General features: G+C 37.5%; 1 protein-coding gene across 4 annotated transcripts in view; it reads right to left on the bottom strand.

The window, feature by feature from the left end:
• Positions 1–203: 203 nt before the first annotated feature.
• The window catches only part of LMBRD2 (LMBR1 domain containing 2), a 67,445-nt gene continuing 46,863 nt past the window's right edge, over positions 204–20,785 (bottom strand). For 3 of the 4 annotated variants that reach the window (XM_036932104.2, XM_057495805.1, XM_036932109.2), the window contains one exon: positions 16,857–18,394. In XM_036932104.2, coding sequence (XP_036787999.1) covers positions 18,251–18,394 — 144 coding nt within the window. In that variant the 3' untranslated portion in view covers positions 16,857–18,250. Of the gene's footprint in view, positions 1,888–3,646; positions 3,724–3,892; positions 4,146–16,856; positions 18,395–20,785 lie in introns of those variants that run through there. The other variant, XM_057495808.1, reaches the window with a different exon arrangement.

Genomic DNA, 20,785 nt, shown 5'->3' with positions numbered 1-20,785 from the left:
CATGAATTATAGCTTTCCTATAATTCCATAAATCCTATGATGGAGTTTTCTGTTTCACATTCTCTTTTAGATAGAAGCAAAAGACATTAAAGACTATTTTACCTCAATGCTGGAGTCATGAGATGCAGAATTAATAGCCTGGTGTCCTTCAAAAGATTCCCAGACACCAGCTAAAAGGAAAGTGAGGGGTAAGGAAGACCATAGTTCCTATCTCCAGTCTGGCCAGTTCTACAGATTTTATACCAAAGAAAACTCCTACCCTCCAATTTACCATGAACCCATGTTTTTGGCTCTGTCTTAGCTCAAAGTATGCCCTTTAGAAGTCCTTGGGCTAGCTTCAAAACATCTTCCCTTGGTCGCCAGAGGCTGGTGTGTCCCAGGCACTCAGGCACACCAGGAAAGTGGGCTCTGCCAGAGGCTCATCCCCACACTGTTTTCCGTGCTGGGCATGACCCATTTATGGGTGACTCATGCAGCTGTCAGTATTGAGTAGGACCCAGAGCAAAACACAGCTCTGCAACAAGTTCTGGTACCAGCTACCCAGCTGTTTGATTTATATAACCCAGCAGATTCCATGTGGCAAGCAGTATCCAAGATAGAAAAAGATACTTTATGGAATTATAGGAAAGCTATAATTCATGGTCTCAGCACAGGCCTCTGGTTTTTAATTGGGGCTATATCATTTTTAGCACAGAAACATTTATCTTTCAAAAAGATATTCCAGGCATGTTATTTGTTTGTAGTTGAGACTGAGCAACTGATAATGGAATATGAGATGACTATGTAACTGGGGTTGCCCATCATAAACAGGATACAAAGGTCTTTATAGAAAATCAATCAAGATATATTGCTCTGTTCATTTGGAGGTCCTTTAATTTTTCCCAGCAGTGGATTTGATTTTCAGTGTAAAGGTCTTGCACTTATTTGGTGAAATTAATTTATATGTATATATATATATATATATTATGTATTTTTAAATATTTCATGTTTATTGAGGCTATTTTGTTATAGTCGCGGACCACAAAAATGAGAAACTGAGTCAGAATGACATTTAATGCAGAGGGCTTAGACTTCCTCTGGAGACTAAGCACCAAGTCAGCGCTCCCCTGGGCTTTTATTAAGTTACAACAAGCAAAAAGACAGGCATCCATTAAACTAAGGATGAGTTTTTTCATCAAGCTAAACAATTGCAAGCTAATTACCTCTTAAAGTTTCTCTTATGTCTCATCAAGTCATCCTGCCACGAGAGTCTCATAGTGTGTGCCTTATCTGGGTCTGCCTCAGAAAGGATCACAAGAACTGTTTGCAGTCCTTGTCACACCGCTCATGACTTGTACCAGATTCCAAGATGCAGCACCTATTGTTCTCTCTTAGATTAGTTTCTTAGGCACTTCTGGGATGGTGTTTGACTGATCCTGATCACCTGCCAATTCCAAGAGGCCACAGTAATCTCACTTGAATATCAATAGTGTCTATAGTAACTGGTCTGGGTTACAAATGAATGAAGTGATCCCAAAGTGGCAGCCTTTTCTGTTGCTTTGTCGTTTGCTAACAGATGCCTTCATTTTATATGACGGTGGAGTGCCTAGTAGTTGGGGTGACTGCTGCAATAAACCCTATAGAAAAAGTAACTGGACAGAGAAAGACAGATAGGGGGAGGAAGCCCTTAACCCAGGAGGTCACTCCATGGTTTTCAAGTCGGCCACCAATTTGACTTCTTGGGGCCAGTGAGAATGCTTACACTTCCAATCACAACTTGGAGTAGGTGGGCAGAAGCAGCATTCACCTCTTTTGGGACTTCTTTGACCTACTGGGTATGCATTATGGAGCCCGAGCCACAAGAACAAAACGTGCATCTCCAAGCTTGACAATAAAGTTCTCAAATTCCTGGAAAAAGCAGAGAAAAAAGTCGCTAACTGGCCACCAGAAAGAGTCACACTGTTTATGGAGCACAGCTTTTCATTTGAAATCTGTGTGCTTCCCTTGTTTAGGATAAACAGAAACTCTCCTTCCTACAGATTAGCATCTACTGTGCTGGATGGCCTAGAAGCAAGTGATTTTCCTGAGCCTTGATTTATCCTTCTTCTCCAGGAACACAGGAATGGTGTATCCTTTCTCTCCAGGCTTAATTTGATGAATTAAATCTCAAAGTCTATCTTGTAGGTCAGGCGGGAAGAGAGGGAAGGTTTTGACAGCACCCTCCAGATGACCATATTCCTTCTCCTTCTCTCCTCCTGCAATGGGGGCTACCCCCAGAGGGGCCCAGGAGATAGGCAGGATCCCCTAGTGGTCAACCACTGAACCTCATCTACCCATGCTAGGGAGGCCACAGAATGATTTAGTGCTGGAAGGTAGAGAGAGACGAATGATTCAAGTGTCACAATTTACACAATATAATCTCAAGTTCTCAATTTTCTGAGTTTTCAGTGACCTATGTGGACTTTGCTGTAAGGCAAGCTGTGAAGTTCAAGGGTATTTGTTCCCCTCCCAGCTCCCACTCTACCCAAATGATGTTCTAAGGTGTGCTTCTGCAAGGGCCTTTCATCACTGCTCTCTCCTTTGTCTGGGCTCTCTGAGTCAGGGACTCCTCCTGGGGTTAAAGCCACCCCTTTACCCATGGGGGTGGCTGCTATAACATAAGGGAGGACCTAATGAAAAAAGACTATGCTAAATCTCTCAAAGATGCCTAAAAAGTTCTAAGCTAGACTGGAATGTAAAAAAGTATCAAAGAAACAGAAGTAGCTGGATCTTTGCCTCCTAGTTAACACTTGCCAAGAGGCATGTGTCTGTCATTTGTGTTCCTGTTAACTAGGCATGGGTAAGCTGTAACAACAGTAGTAATAATGACCAAGACCAGTTAGTCATGCCCAACTTGGGCCAGGCACTATAATGGAACTTTTAAAAACATATCATCCAACCCTCTCAACAATCCTGAGTACTAAAGTTATCCCCTTTTTCATTTCCTCAGAAACTGAGGCTCAAGTCACTTATTTGAGGGAATTTATCAAAAAATCACAGAACCGGGATTCAACTCACACTGTGTCTGACACTGAAGTCTGAGTTCTTTCTACTACATAATACCAAAATGGACTAAGTTTCTCTCAAAATTGATCTACAGTTTCAACATATCCCCAAACAAAATCCCAGCAGGCTGCTTTGAAGACAAGAGAACAACTGAACAACTATATTTTTAAAGAAAATTGTAGACCTCTATATCATCTATATGAAAAATTAATTCAAGATGGGTCATAAAAAGAAAGCATAAGGAAATATCCTTGTCACTTGGAGACAGGCAAAGATTTCTTAGATCACAAAAGAAAAAAATGGATAAACCAGGCTTCATCAACTGTAAAAGCTTTTGTTCATCAAAAAGCACTACCAAGAAAATGAACAATCTTTAGACTGGAAAAAGTATTCACAATGCATATATTTGACAAAAGATCTTTAGCCAAAACATATAAAGAACTACAAATCTATAATAAAAAGAAAACAACCTAGGTGAAAATGGACTAAAGATGAAAAGACACTTCACAAAAGAAGAAATAAAAATGAAAACATTTTTACTTAGCACATGAAAAAATGCTTGACATCATTAGACATCAAGGAAATGAAAAACAGGAACTTAGAGGTACCATTTCATAGTCACCAGCATGACTAAAATTAAAAAGACTGATGACACCAAATGTTGGCAAGGATGTGGAGCAGCTGAAATGCTTTGGTGGGCTGTGGGGGTAGACCAAATTGTGCAATCACCTTAGAGAACCGTTTAGCAATTTCTTTAAAAAATGAACCTAGATTTACCCGCTGTCTGAGAAATGGCTGTTTCTGAAGTAAAGGCACACTCATGTGGGTGATTCTTCACTCCTGAATGGGACAGAAAGGTTTTACTTACCCGAGATATTGGTTCAACAGGCTTGGCCACTAAACATAGACAGCACAAAGTTTGAAATTCCAAGTGTGCTAGTAAGGATGACACAAGTGGCCTCCCAAGTTTCTCTACAAGGAGGAAAGTGCAGCCATCTGCACCATCAGCCACCACCAGTGGAAACTCTTTCTTTCAGGAGACCATGCTAGCTGTCCTGAACAGATGGCTACACTGAGTTGCATTTGGCACCATGACCTTTAAAAGGTTTGTAAACGAGTCTCTGACAAAAAAAAGAAAAAAGAAAACAAGTGAGAACATTCAATATTCATGGAAGGTGTTCATCTTGAAACACGTGAAAGAATCTTGGCATCAGAAGAAAACATTCAGAAGGCTCTTCTGTTCTGTTGTGCTCACCTAACAACTTTCTGCTCCAGATACTGGTGTTTCCATGACCTCCTAATCCACCATTTCCTTGTTTTGTCTTTCCCACACTGAGAATGTTCCTGCTTTCTTGTCTCTCTATTTCTTCCCCTCATTAAGTCTTACCCATCTTTCAATGCTCTTCTTACTTTAGGAAATGTTACGAGCTACTGCTGGTGTCTCTGATCTCTCTCTGTGGGTTAAACCTGAAGTCATCCATGGTGCTCTGTATGACCTTCAATTGTATGCTAACTTTGCTCTCAAATGTACCTGAGTGTAGGACTTGTTTTCTGGGGCTATAAGCACCTTGACGACAGTGTCCCATGACCACAAGTGGAGGAACAGCACCTCCCCTTAGACAAACCACTCTAAAAGCTGTGTGCCAGTGACATCTGCTGGCCTCTTGCTTTAAACTATGGGGCCAACGGATGTCTTCACACTCCCCTGACAGCAAATCCTTCAAAAAGGTCACCACACTTCACCACAGTAAGTATAGTTATCATGTTATCAATATTACAATATTATTGGCTATATTCCCTATGCTGTACTTTATATCCTCATGACTTAATCTATTTTGTAAATGGAAGTTCGTACCTCTTAATCCTATTCATTTATTTCACCCATCCTGCTCCTGCCTCCGGCAGCCATCAGTTTGTTCTCTGTATTTATGAGTCTGTTTCTGCTTTTTGTTTTGTTTGCTTTGTTTTTTTTGATACCACATATAAATGAAATCATGCGCTAATATTGTATGCCAACTATACCTCAATTAAGATTTTTTAAAATTCTAAGGAAAAAGTCACTGTTGCCTGGGGCTACTGCTTAAGGGCCAGAGAATGAGAATTTTGTACTTTTCCATGCCACCAAGAGCATCTTCTGTGACACAGATCCCAAAAACCCTGTTGAGGATTAAGGCCCTGTATCAGCTTTCACTTGAACTTTTAGTTTGTTTTATTGGGATCATTTACATTTCTTTTAATAATGTTTAAACACATGCTGGTTTATACAGCATTTGACAAATACCCCACCTGACAGATTCTACACTGTGGATTTCAGGATCCACAGCATTGACTGGAAAGTGAGATTCCCACTTTCCATGCCCATGAGTCAGGCAGTGAACTCAATAACTGAGTGATCAGCAATCAGCGATATGACCTCCTTTTGCTAAAGTAAAGGCCCAACACTTAGAGAATCCTGAGGAGACAGCCCTGTCATCTGCCCTCTGCCCTCTGGAGAGTGATGCAAGGAGTGGTCTCTATTCTGTGAGCCATAATTCCTGGGGAGCTTTAGAAATATATCTATGTCTGGACTTCACCATAAAAAAATTGCATAAAATATTCCGAACATGGGGCCAATATGTAAGTAGTCTTTCAAAGCTCTTCAGGTGATTCTAACATGCAGCCAGGGTTGAGAATGGCTTCTCTGGAAGAAGAGAGAAGGCAACAGGCACTTACCCTAACAAGGCCACAGGGTATACCACCATTAATATATATTTAAATGGTTCAGCTATGTTTGAAACCGGTTCAGGAGAAAGGAGATGAAATGAACTAATGTTGGGACAAAACTTGTTAAATCTCTCGTCCTAAGAAAGCAAATCCTTGCTGTAAGGATCATTACTGGGGACAAGAGAGATGAAGTTGTTTTGTCATCTCAGCAGTGTGATGGACAGAACAGGTTTCTTCCAAAATGACACGAGATGATGAGGGGAAAATAAATGTGACCAAATGTACAGTTTTAGGTTATAGTAAGTCTGATGAGGGTGTTCTGTTGGATCAGAGAAAGCATAAAAAAAAATGCAGCCAGCCAGCTTAATGCACATGGAGAATAATCCAAGGAGCCTTCTTAAATTCAATGATCAAATCAGGATCATTTTCCAAATTATTCTGGAACAATACCAAAGGTTTCAATAACTGTAAAAACTAATGAAGAAAGACGTGACTTATACTTTGGTCTAGCGTTTTAATAAATCTTGATCTTCAGGTAGTGCAATAAGTGTTTACCCTGTGCCTATTGTGTGCTGCATACACACTGTGAGAACTTCTGTGGATCTATTAGTGACCAAGGAAAACATGGTCTTTGCCTTCACGGAGCTTACAGTTTGACAGGGAAAGCAGATATTGAGAAAAATCAATGCAAATAATAATAAATTAAACAGTGTGTTAAGCATTTCAAAAGAAAAAGGCTGGCATTATGAAAATGTTGAAACAATCTAATTAGCCTAGCAGTTAATATAGTGATTCTGCCTGTGCACTGCTATCAATTTTATGTAAATCAGTGAGACACATTTTGAAAGTTCAGCTTTTGTAAAAAAAAAAAAATTGAAGTATCACATGGAATAGTATTGAGAAATTCAAGGCACATGGCATAAATTTTTGGAAATTAGCAAATGAAAATATAAACATTAATTTAATATGGGGGGGAGAGAGCTTTGCAGAAACCGTGCTAGGCCCTGTTTACATACTGTAAAAGTGCACGTTCCCTCCTCAATCTTGCTGGAGGAGGCTAAGAAAAGTGGAAAGATTGGTGAGGGGGTTGTTTTTTCAATCTCTCATTCTCTGCTCAAATACCTACATTGCCTGGCTTATATTAAGTACCCAATACATCTATTTAATGAAAAAGAAAAAGCACAAAATTAAGTGCTAGGTCAGTGGTATAGAGAAGTTTAGAGGAAGAGATGAAGTAGATGAAAAATTTTATGAAGACAGTATCTAAGAAATGCCTTGACTGGTGAGTAACACCTTTAAAGAAATGAGGCAGTCAGGCATGATTTTCTTCCTTGATGTCATGTTCAAGATGAGTAGTTTCTTTATTTTGAATTTTGGATGAGTGGAATTTCTAGGAGTTAAGTGTCATGACTGCAAAGCTTGAGAATGAGTCTTAAATGGTCAAGTCTCAGTTCTGCAAAAATCAATCTTTGTGACTCCCATCATCAAGACATTTCTGAGAAGACAAAGGAACAGAACGAAGTAAAATTGAGTGACCTGTGACTTTAGCCAATGATGAAGTAGTGAGTTACCCATCACTGTCCCTGAGTTGGAGGGACTGAAGGCAACGAGAGCAGGGGAATTTCACAGATTGAGATTCCCCCCAATTTCTGAAGGTAATATCTACTCATTTCAGGCTTGTAAGCAGAAAAGGCTGGAATGTTAACCAGTGTACCACATTCCCAAGACTGTGTGAAGTGACTGTTTTAGGGATGTTTGGGTAGAGAAACAAGCATCAGCATATAGTATGTTAGGTGGTACTAAGTTCGAAGGAGAAAAAATTAAGTAGGGATGGCTCCTTTGAGAAGTGACTTCTGGATATGGCCCAAAAAGAAGAGGGTGAGCTTAACCACAAGGGTGGATGCTTGCTGTTTCCTAACGAGTATCTCCTGTGGGTCAGCCTTATGCTTGGCACTTTTCAAGTACATTATTTGATTGTAATCCTCACAGCCACCCTGATGAGTATTGTAGTATAAGTCATCATGCTACCCTCCCCCAACTTTTTTTTTTTTTAACAAGTATTAGTCTAAGGTTCAGGTTCACTATCTCTGACAACCAGGTTCAAGGGTCCCAAACACCACCACATTAAGAGATGCCACTTTCTTATCATTTCTAATAAGGTGCTTTTTTTTATCTTCCCCATATATAACCATGTCACAGTAAATAAAAGCATGTTTCTTTTTTTCTCATCCTTAGACCTCTTACTTCTCATCCTAACACCTAAGGAACAAACCATGTTGGATAGAAGTGGTGATGGTACGCATCCTTGGCTTGTTCAGGTTCTCAGAGGTAAAGCCTGAATGAAGCATTTAGGATATTGGCAGTTTAGGTTTATAGATATACATGTCCAGCTATACATAGATAGATATGCATTGTTTATCAGCAGAAAACAATGCTAGCTTTTTTAAAAAACAACTTTAAAAAAATCTAAATGATTGTTTAATTTTATCAAAATGTTTTCTGCATCTGAGATGATGTCACTTTACTTTGTTCAACTATTAATGTGATTTACAGACATCTACTTTTTTAGAAATCTTTTATATTTTGAAATAATGACACATTCAGAGAAGTGCATCAGATATAAATATATAGTTAGTAGGTATAAACAGAAACATGCTTGTAGAAACCACCCAAGTGAAGGAACAAAACATTGCCCTTACTGGATCAAAGTCTCTCTGAATGATACCCCTGAATGTCCATCTCTACCAGAACCACTACCCTGACTTGAATAGTAAATCGCTTTACATGACTTTCTTTGTAGTTTGCCCAACTAGGTATGTATTTCTAAACAATGAAGTTTAGTTTTTGGCTATTTTGATTCTTTTGCTGTTCTGATTAGATTTTTATATCATTCCATCTTCCCTCTGTTTGGAGCTATATTATATTTCTATTCTTTAAATTATTACCTAAGAGATTATAGCATGCATCATCAACAAAGTCTAGCTTAAGCAGAATCTTTACTCCTCCCGGATATTACCATAACCTTAGAACATGATAACGCAGTTTCCTCTACTCCCAACATGTATGGTAAGTTATGTAACTTAACTCTATATTTTATTATTAAACAAAAGGTACATATAGCAAAGCACACACACAAAAGCATGTACTACTCAGCAATTCATTACAAGGTCAACACCTAGAAAAAACCACCACCAAGAAAAGTCAGGCAGCAATCCAGAAGCTTCTCTTGTGCTCCATCCCAATCACTAATCCCTTCCTCTTCCTCAAATGTAAGCAGTAGCCCGACATGTATGTCTAGTAATCTTCTCCTTTTTCTTATGGTTTTACTCCAAAGTATTCATATTTCAATTCTACAATTTAGTTTTGCCTGTTTCTGAACTTAATGTAAGTGGAATCACACTGATTTTTTAAATGTCTGGCTCCATTTGATCCACGTTATGTGAGTTGCATCCATGTTGCTGCATAACTGTAATTCATTTTCATTTAGTTATTCATATATATATATCTCCCTCATGTTGGAGAAATAAGCCCATTCTGTTGATTGAACTGTTTATGGTTGAGGCTGTTGTGAATAATGCTATGAAAATTCTTGTACATGTATCTTGCACATATACACACCATTTTTGTGTGATATACTCATAGCCATGACAAAGGTTACCAATGTTTTCTGTTATAATTTATAAGTTTTAGTTTTGTGTTAGTTTTAGATTTATGACCCATTTTAAATTAATTTTCATGGAAGTTATAAAGTCAGTCTAGATTCATTTCTTGCATGTGATAGTTCAGTTGTTCTTGCATTTCTTGAATATTCTTTCTCCATTGAATTGCTTTCATTCCTTTTTTAAAGATCAATATTTATGTGGGTCTATTTCTGATCCATTAGTCTCTTCTCTCACCAATCCCATAAGGTAGTTTTTTTGTTTTTTTTCAAACAGGTGAAAACAGGTTTATTAAAGTGAAAGTACACATTTGAGAAGGTAGTGCAGGCAGGCTCAAGAGGAGAGCCTTGTGGGGGTGGGGAATGGGAGTAGTCCCTGGTTTGCCTACTTCTTTTTTTTTATTTCGGTATCATTAATCATACAATTACATGAGGAACATTATGTTTACTAGACTCCCCCCATCACCAAGTCACTCCCACAAACCCCTTTACAGTGACTGTCCATCAGTGTAGTAAGATGCTATAGAATCACTACTTCTCTGTGTTGCACAACCCTCTCTGTGCCCCCCCATTATAAATGCTAATATTAATGCCCCCTTTCTTTTTTCCTCCCCCTTTATCCCTCCCTTCCCTCCCATTCTCCCCAGTCCCTTTCCCTTCGATAACTGTTAGTCCATTCTTGGGTTCTGTGATTCTGCTGCTGTTTTGTTCCTTCAGTTTTTTCTTTGTTCTTATACTCCACATATGAGTGAAATCATTTGGTACCTGTCCTTCTCCGCCTGTCTTATTTCACTGAGCATAGTACCCTCTAGCTCCATCCATGTTGTTGCAAATGGTAGGATTGTTTTTCTTTTTATGGCTGAACAATATTCCATTGCGTATATGTACCACCTCTTCTTCATCCATTCATCTATTGATGGACACTTAGGTTGCTTCCATTTCTTGGCTATTGTAAATACTGCAACGATAAACATAGGGGTGCATATGTCTTTTTCAAACTGACCTGCTGCATTCTTAGGGTAAATTCCTAGAAGTGGAATTCCTGGGTCAAATGGTCTTTCTATTTTGAGCTTTTTGAGGAACCTCCATACTGCTTTCCACAAAGGTTGAACTAATTTACATTCCCACCAACAGTGTAGGAGGGTTCCCCTTTCTCCACAACCTTGCCAACATTTGTTGTTGTTTGTCTTTTTGATGGTGGCAATCCTTACTGGTGTGAGGTGATATCTCATTGTGGTTTTAATTTGCATTTCTCTGATAACTAGCAATGTGGAGCATCTATTCATGTGTCTGTTGGCCATCTGAATTTCTTCTTTGGAGAACTGTCTGTTCAGCTCCTCTGCCCATTTTTTAATTGGATTATTCACTTTTTGTTTGTTGAGGTGTGTGAGCTCTTTATATATTTTGGATGTCAACCCTTTATCGGATCTGTCATTTATGAGTATATTCTCCCATACTGTAGGGAACCTTTTTGTTCTATTGATGGTGTCCTTTGCTGCACAGAAGGTTTTCAGCTTGATATAGGCCCACTTGTTCATTATTGGTCTTGTTTCCCTTGCCTGGGGATATATGTTCATAAAGAAGTCGCTCATGTTTATGTCCAAGAGATTTTTGCCTATGTTTTTTTCTATGAGTTTGGTGGTTTCATGACTTACATTCAGGTGTTTGATCCATTTTAAATTTACTTTTGTGTATGGGGTTAGACAATGATCCAGTTTCATTCTCTTACATGCAGCTGTCCAGTTTTGCCAACACCAGCTGTTGAAGAGGCTGTCATTTCCCTGTTGTATGTCCATGGCTCCTTTATCATCTATTAATTGACCATATATGTTTGGGTTAATGTCTGCAGTCTCTATTCTGTTCCACTGGTCTGTGGCTCTGTTCTTGTGCCAGTAACAAATTGTCGTGATTACTGTGGCTTTGTAGTAGAGCTTGAAGTTGGGAAGTGAGATCCCCCCACTTTATTTTTCCTTCTCAGAATTGCTTTGGCTATTCAGGGTCTTTAGTGGTTCCATATGAATTTTAGAACTATTTTGTTTCAGTTCATTGAAGAATGCTGTCGGTATTTTGATAGGGATTGCATTGAATCTGTAGATTGCGTTAGGCAGGATGGCCATTTTGACAATACTAATTCTTCCTAGCCAAGAGCATGGGATGAGTTTCCATTTGTTAGTGTTCTCTTTAATTTCTCTTAAGAGTGTCTTGTAGTTCTAAGGGTATAGGTCTTTCACTTCCTTGGTTAGTTTTATTCCTAGGTATTTTATTCTTTTTGATGCAATTGTGGATGGAATTGTTTTCCTGATTTCTCTTTCTATTAGTTCATTGTTAGTGTATAGGAAAGCCACAGATTTCTGTGTATTAATTTTGTATCCTGCAACTTTGCTGAATTCAGATATTAGTTCTAGTAGTTTTGGAGTGGAGTCTTTAGGGCTTTTTATGTACAATATCATGTCATCTGCAAATAGTGACAGTTTAACTTATTTACCAATCTGGATGCCTTGTATTTTTTTGTTTTGTCTGATTGCCATGGCTAGGACCTCCAGTACTATGCAGTTGGGAGAGTGGGCATCCCTGTCTTGTTCCCGATCTTAGAGGAAAAGCTTTCAGCTTCTCACTGTTAAGTGTGATGTTGGCTGTGGGTTTGTCATATATGGCCTTTATTATGTTGAGGTACTTGCCCATTTTGTTGAGAGTTTTTATTATGAATGGATGTTGAATTTTGTCAAATGTTTTTTCAGCGCCTATGGAGATGATCATGCGATTTTTTCCTTCTTTTTGTTGATGTGCTGGATGATGTTGATGGATTTTCGAATGTTGTACCATCCCTGCATGCCTGAGATGAATCCCACTTGGTCATGGTGTAGATCCTCTTGATATATTTTTGAATTATGTTTGCTAATATTTTGTTGAGTATTTTTACATCTATGTACATCAGGGATATTGGTCTGTAATTTTCTTTTTTGGTGGGGTCGTTGCCTGGTTTTGGTATTAGAGTGATGCTGGCTTCATAGAATGAGTTTGGAAGTATTCCCTCCTCTTCTATTTTTTGGAAAACTTTAAGGAGAATGGGTATTATTTCTTCTCTGTATGTCTGAAAAAATTCCACAGTAAATCCATCTGGCCAAGGGGTTTTTCTCTTGGGTAGTTTTTTGATTACCGATTCAATTTTGTTGCTGGTAACTGGACTGTTTAGATTTTCTGTTTCTTTCTGGGTCAGCCTTGGAAGGTTATATTTTTCTAGGAAGTTGTGCATTTCTTCTAGGTTTTCCAGCTTGTTAGCATATAGATTCTCATAGTATTCTCTAATAATTCTTTGTATTTCTGTAGGGTCCTTCGTGATTTTTCCTTTCTCATTTCTGATCCTGTTTATGTGTGTAGATTCTCTTTTTCTCTTAATAAGTTTGGCTAGGGTAATCTATTTTGTTTATTTTCTCAAAGAACCAGCTCTTGCTTTCATTGATTTTTTTCTATTATTTTATTCTTCTCAATTTTATTTATTTCTTCTCTGATCTTTATTATGCCCCTCCTTCTGCTGACTTTGGGCCTCATTTGTTCTTCTTTTTCCAATTTCAGTAATTGTGACTTTAGACTATTCATTTGGGATTGTTCTTCCTTCTTCAAATATGCCTGGATTGCTATATACTTTCCTCTTAAGAGAGCTTTCACTGCGTCCCACAGCAGTGGGGGCTTTGTACTGTTGTTGTCATTTGGCTCCCTATATTTCTTGATCTCTATTTTAATTTGGTCATTGATCCATTGATTATTTAGGAGTATGTTGTTAAGCCTCCATGTGTTTGGGAGCCTTTTTGTTTTCTTTGTACAATTTATTTCTAGTTTTATACCTTTGTGGTCTGAGAAGTTGGTTGGTAGAATTTCAATCTTTTTGAATTTACTGAGGCTCTTTTTGTGGCCAAGTATGTGGTCTATTCTGGAAAATGTTCCATGTGCACTTGAAAAGAATGTGTATCCTGCTGCTTTTGGGTGTAGAATTCTGTAGATGTCTATTAGGTTCATCTGTTTTAGTGTGTTGTTCAGTGCCTCTGTGTCCTTACTTATTTTCTGTCTGGTGGATCTGTCCTTTGGAGTGAGTGGTGTGTTGAAGTCTCCTAAAATGAATGCATTGCATTCTATTTCCTCCTTTAATTCTGTTAGTATTTGTTTCACATGTGTTGGTGCTCCTGTATTGGGTGCATATATATTTATAATAGTTATATCCTCTTGTTGGACTGAGCCCTTTATCATTATATAATGTCCTTCTTTAACTCATTACTTTCTGTTTTGAAGTCAATTTTGTCTGATACTAGTGCTGCAACACCTGCTTTTTTCTCCCTATTGTTTGCATGAAATATCTTTTTCCATCCCTTGACTTTTAGTCTGTGTATGTCTTTGGGTTTGAGGTGAGTCTCTTGTAAGCAGCATATAGATGGGTCTTGCTTTTTTATCCATTCTATCACTCTGTGTCTTTTGATTTGTGCGTTCAGTCCATTTACATTTAGGGTGATTATTGAAAGATATGTACTTATTGCCATTGCAGGCTTTAGATTTGTGGTTACCAAAGGTTCAAGGTTAGCTTGTTTACTACCTTACTGTCTAACCTCACTCGCTTATTGAGCTGTTATAAACACAGACTGATGATTATTTCTTTCCCTTCTTTTTCCTCCTCCTCCATTCTTCATATTTGGGTGTTTTGTTCTGTGCTCTTTTTAGGAGTGCTCCCATCTAGAGCAGTCCCTCTTAGATACCCTGTAGAGGTGGTTTGTGGGAGGCAAATTCCCTCAACTTCTGCTTGTCTGGGAATGTTTAATCCCTCCTTCATATTTAAATGATAATCGTGCTGGATACAGTATTCTTGGTTCTAGGCCCTTATGTTTCATTGCATTAAATATATCATGCCATCCTCTTCTGGCCTATAAGGTTTCTGTTGAGAAGTCTGATGATAGCCTGATTGGTTTTCCTTGGTAGGTGACCTTTTTTCTCTCTCTGGTTGCCTTTAATACTGTCCTTGTCCTTGATCTTTGCCATTTTTATTATTATGTGTCTTTGTGTTGTCTTCCTTGGGTCCCTTTTGTAGGGAGTTCTGTGGGCCTCCATGGTCTGAGAGACTATTTGTTCCCCCAGTTCGGGGAAGTTTTCAGCAACTATTTCTTCAAAGACACTTTCTATCCCCTTTTATCTCTTCTTCTTCTGGTACCCCTCTAATGCATATATTGTTCCATTTGGATTGGTCACACAGTTCTCTTAATATTCTTTCATTCCTGAAGATCCTTTTATCTCTCTCTGCCTCAGCTTCTCTGTTTTTGTTCTCTGATTTCTATTCCATTAACGGCCTCCTGCACCTCATCCAGTCTACTCTTAAGTCCTTCCAGAGGTTGTTTTATTTCTGTATTTTCCCTCTTACCTTGATCCTTTAGCTCTTGCATATTTCTCTGCAGGTCCATCAGCATGGTTATGACCTTTATTTTGAATACTTTTTCAGGAAGATTGGTTAAATCTATCTCCCCAGGCTCCCTCTCATGGTTGTCTGGGTAATTGTGGACTGGATAAAATTCTTCTGCCTTTTCATGGTGATAGAGGTAGTCATAGGCAGTTGCCGCATGTCAGCTGGGAGAACGACGTACTGCACATGGGCAGCAGCTTCCAGTTTCATTTCCTGAGCCTCCGTGAGTGGGGCAGCCATCAGGGCAGCCCAGAGCCCTGCAGGGAGAGGCAGGGGCACCGAGTGTGCTCTCCTGCGAGAACAGCAACCTTTCGCACCCTGTCCCGGCTTCCTCTGCCTGTGCTGGGCTGCCGCGCGCCAGCAGGACCTCTAAGTCTGGCCCGGGCGGCTGCGGAGGAGGCTCTGGGCGGTTGTTGTGGGCACAGCCTCTCCCCTGTTATGGCAGAGCCACACCGGAGGGGGAATGGATGGGAGGCTGTTTATCAACATGAGGGGCTTCAGAGCTGCACTGTTGCCCAGGAGATTAGGGCGCCTGGAGTTCCCCGGGATTCCCAGCTTCTGTGCTGAGTGTGACGGGATGCTGCCATCCAGTTGTGAGGCCCCTGTCCCTTTAAGACTTTCAAAAAGCACTCGCTTTTCTTTTGTCCCAGGGGCGCCAGCTGGGGGGACCTGCTCGCAGGCTTTACTGTTCCGTTTCCCTAATATCCAGCACACCATGCAATATGTGTCTGCGTTCTTGGTGCGGACGACTAGGGCTGGGTATTTAGCAGTCCTGGGCTTCCACTCCCTCCCTGCTCCAACTCCTCTCATCCTGCCAGTGGGCTGGGGTGAGGGGCATGCTCGGGTCCCGCAGGGCTGCGGTTTGTATCTTACCCCCTTCGGAGATGCTGAGTTCTCGCAGATGTAGATGTAGCCTAGCTGTTGTACTGTATCTTCTGGTCTCTCTTTTAGGATTAGTTGTATTTGTTGTATTTTCAAAAATATATATGGTTTTGGGAGATTTCCGCCGCTCTACTCACGCTGCCATCTTGGCTCCCATTCTGTAGTTTTATAGTAGGTTTTAAAGTTGGATAGTGTAAGTCCTCTGACTTTTTCTTCTCCTTGAACATTGTGTTGTCTCTTTTGGGTCTTTGGCTTCTCTATATAATCTCTGAACAAATTTGTCAATATCCACAAAATAACTTATGGGTTTTTGATTGGGATTGCATTGGCTCTATAGGTCAAGTTGGGAAGAACTAACACCTTGACAACATTTTTTCTATTCACGAACATGGAATCCCTCTCATTTATCCAAATCATTTAGTTTTCTTTCATCTGAGTTTTGTAGTTTTCCTTATATACATCTTATATATTAGATTTATACCTAAGTATTTCAATTTTGGGGGTGTTTTATAATGTAAATGGTACTGTATTTTTAATTTCAAATTCCACTTAACCATTGCTGGTATATAAGAAGGTGACTGACTTTTTGTATTACCCTGTATCATGAAACCTTGCTATAACCACTTAGTTCCAGGAGTTATTTTGGTCAATTCTTTTGGATTTTACACACAGACAATTACATCATCTATAAACAAAGGCAGTTTTATCTCTTCTAAATCGATGTAACTTTTATTTCTGTATATCTTTTAAAATATACTTTTATTTTATTGCATTAGCTGAGGCTAATATAAATGATGGTGCTTCTAATTTCAGATTTCAAAGGTTCTTTTGGTATATAGGGAAGCAACTGTTTTCTTGTCAGCCTGGCTAGGATTTCATCAATTTTATTTATCTTTTCAAACATCAGCTTTTGGCTTCAGTGATTTTCACTGATCTCTGCTTTAATTTTTATAACAATTACTTCTTTTAGTTATAAACAGGATAAAATAATGTAAAACCTGAAGTACAGGTATTTTATTATTTATCTTAAAACATTTATTTCATAATGTATGATAATGAATTTGTAAAGAACAAAGAATACCTCAGTCTACTTAAAAGAATTTAATCTTAAACATGGTACACAGTGAAATGCAAAAATAATCAGCAAAACTCTTGGGAACATGTAGAAATGTACTTTATTTCATGCAGAGCTACATCATTTCCAATATTTTAACAGCTAATCAAATAAACATTTCAAAAATTCATTGCATCACAATAAGTTAAAATACAACAAGGCAACTGCAAGTCCACGTTTGTCAAAACCAAACTGAAAGAACATTATGCATAGAAAAGGCCAAAAATGCTAACTTACTTATAAGTAGCACTTTGCAGCTTTTTCCAAATATATATTTGAAAATGTAGTAAGAATATGCAGAGAAAGAGTTAAATCTACATCCCATTAGTTAGATAAGAAAATATTTATCACTATGTATCAGGTAATATGGCTGATGACAGATCAGTTTGACATCATGCACCAAAATGAACAGAATGAACATTTTGAAAAATTATGATTGGATGTACATGTGAGAAAATTTATCTTCTATTTCACCTAATCCACTAAATTAGATAAATAATATGTACCTTATTAATATAACACAGAAATTGGGCTTTTGGTATACTTTGCTCAGATACTGGTACATATAAAAAGATACTGAAGAGATGTAGGAGTATCTCAAATTCACACTGGACTACTGAACTTTAGAATATTGCCCTAAGGAAATAGGTTCCAGGCAGAACTTATTTGAGAAAGACTCTTAAACTACTTAAAAGCAATACTACAATTAGTTACTACAAAAACATTTTATAAAAATTAAATACCAGAGAGTAACAACATCAATATTAGAGATCTTTTATCAATGCTATAATTTATAAATATATATTTGATTACAGTAATTTAAAAGATATGTCCACATGTTTCCTATGTTCTAAAATGAGAGAAATCCTTTAAGTGTTTTCAAAGTATGGACAAAAACAAATCCATTGGATTGCTTTTAAAAAAATAAATACAGTCTCTCCCCTACAACTTGTATAGTACATAGAGAAGATGCTAGCCAGCATTCTTTCTAGAAATACAGTTCAGAGTGACTAGGCTGGTAAGATTTATGTCAATAGTACCAACTCAAAATGGTGTTGTACAGTCAGATTAATAAATTATGACTTTATATATGTCTGCCACATGAACCACTTTCTCTACTCTTTTGCACTATGTACAGCAAAAATCTCCTTTTACAAAATGATTTGCGATCAAGATAACTACAAAAGAAAACATTTTCAGAGGAAAAAAAATGTTATTCTCCCCAGGAACTATGTTAAAAACAAATGGCTTTAAGCTATCTAGGAGAAGAACATACCAGTATTCTTGCTTTATTAACAAATTTAAAAGTACAGCAAGGCTTCAATTAATCTGAATGGACAGATCTTTTGAAAATGGAAATAAAACTTTAGGAAAAGCAGCTGAGCATGAAAGGAATGAGAGATGAGGAGGGGATGTTCCCACTGCAGTGGGATTAAAGATAGGGTAGGGGTAGTGCCTGCTCCACCTGAAGATGTCTCACAGGGCCCAGTTTCCAGGAGTGGGAACAGGGGAATAACACTGCCTGGTCTTGCAGGTCTTGGAGCAGCAAAAAGTTACTGAGCTGGAAAGAAGTATCCTATGTAGAGGGAATTTATATTTTAGAAGGCCTCCTGTAACCCTCTTATAGTGTTCCAAACTTTTCTAATGAAAATGTTCACAGTATTGTATGTTATTTATGAAGTCCTTTTCATAAAAAGAGATCTCAAAGTTCTTAATGTTTTGGTTTTTTTTAAACAATTACTGTTCTTGGAAATCCATTTTTATGCCAAAACATTACACTGAGAATAATTCATTTTACTGAAGTGCCCTCCTTACCTAAGAGACAACACACTGAGCCAGCATACATCACATTTACATTGAGATGTTGCTTAGTTGTCTAGCAAAATCTGCTTCACTAGTTCAGGTGCAATACTGCTATTCAAGTAGTGGGATTTGTGGTTATAACTAGTTCATTCTGAGTATACTAATCATGAAAAATAACTGTGCACACGACATAAACAGAAGAAAAATCTGTCAGCACATTAAAAATCATACTATAAAGAGAAGTGTGAGAGAGGAAGGCAGTAATAAAAGGAAAGAGGAAGGAAGAAAAGAAACATAAAATTCTAAATCCACTTATTGTTAACATTTATAACTTAATATAAAATGACCTATTACACTTTGGAGATTCAAGGAGATTAAGATTTTTCTGGGATATAGTTTATCCTAGTGTGAATATACTTATCCTTGTGATTTTCAGACATGGTCCACTTATATCACAAATACAAATCTCACATTAGTGAACAGTGCAAATTATAATTATGGAAAGATTATTTTTCCTTTAAGATGGTAATCAACACACTAACAAGAACATTCCCTGAATCTACTAAAGGCATAAAAAATGAGGTTTGTTATTGTACATAAATGAAATTCCTTCATTAATATGCTGAAACATACCTAAAAAACACAAATTCACTTTCCTACCCACATTTAGTTTCATTGGGTACACAACCAGCATAAATTTAAGATCTGATTATCTAATCAAATGGGAAAGTCCAGAAAATAAATCAGTTGGCAGCATTTTTTTTTTGAGGGTTTGGATTGTCAAACTCTCTAATCTATTCTTTATAAATGCAAAAACCCTTAAATTACTTGATTTGGCTCTTACCACTCTTGTGACATGAGGGTCTCTTCTATGATGTAATTATTCCAAAACCCTTTGTATTCATTTGGTAAGAGAGCAATTTCTAATTAAGTAAGCTTATAACTTATTTCTTATTTTACTATTTTTATAAAAATGTACTTTTGAAAATAACAAATTGTTAATGTAGTAACAAAGTTAATTAGCAACTTACAGGTGATTCATGAAATTAAGACTGTTCATTATTACTTTCTACAATGGTTATTTTAAATTACTGACTTATTAAATGGCCTTACCTAACAATTACTTAGAAAAATAATTTTAAAAATTTAATCAGATATCTATTATTATGTAAGAAAGACATCAAAAGGTAATTGCCAAAAGTAGTTCTTCAAGAAATATACTTTGCATGTAAAGTATATGAATTCAATAATAATGTTTTGCAGTAGAGGTCATAACATTGTAAAAGGCTTCTCAAAACAGAAAACTTTTGTTCTTGCCACAGTTTTTTATACAAGATGGCTTAACAAATGTTAATTTAGTTCCCCAGCAATAAACTCTTAATCTTCAGGGGTTAAATCATTACGTTCTGAACTTGTTTACCTAGACAGGTAACCTGTAACACAAATTCTGCTTAAAAAGCTGAATGCTCTGGATCACTTAAACAGCTAAAGATTATTTTGGAAATAACTCAAAAGTCATAAAGGGATCTATATTGTGAAGTATTTATATACACTTCAATTATTAAATCATAAAAAACAATAAAGAAGAATAGTATATTCCCTCACACATTCACAATTTACCCTAGGGCATTATAGATTATAAAAGTAATTGAATAATTTCTTTTTCTGCTTCTACTATAGCATCTGAATTTCATGACAAAACCTGATGAGAAACATTATATTTATGGGAAATATTCCAGAGTATACCCAGAGTAATAAAACAATACTATTTTCACAGGACTTTTGATGAATAATTATCCAAAAAAAGTTTTTGCTTTAGGGACTTGTAAGCTTCTCCGAAATAAAACAGGACCCCTTTCTGGGTTGATTACATTCCCATCTAACACTTTCAAGTACCACAAGGAAAAAATAGCACAGCTAACATATATTTTGTCTTTTTATATTCCAGTATGTAAACTCATTACCCTCACAATAGCTTTGTGAGGTAGATCAGTAGGTAAATAGCAAGTATCATCTTCATTTCACAAATGAAGAAATTAGGCACTGAAAGGTTATATAATTTGCCCAAGGTATTCAATGATCAATTGTGAAATTACAAGCAGTATTAAATTATCTCTACCCCAGGCCCACTGCTCGCTAACCATACTTAACAATAAAAGGCTAG

The sequence above is a fragment of the Manis pentadactyla genome, chromosome 2 (genome assembly GCF_030020395.1).
Source record: "Manis pentadactyla isolate mManPen7 chromosome 2, mManPen7.hap1, whole genome shotgun sequence".
Taxonomy (NCBI): domain Eukaryota; kingdom Metazoa; phylum Chordata; class Mammalia; order Pholidota; family Manidae; genus Manis; species Manis pentadactyla.
The sequence above is the reverse complement of the archived record's forward strand: the minus strand, read 5'-3'. Positions and strand labels throughout refer to the sequence as shown.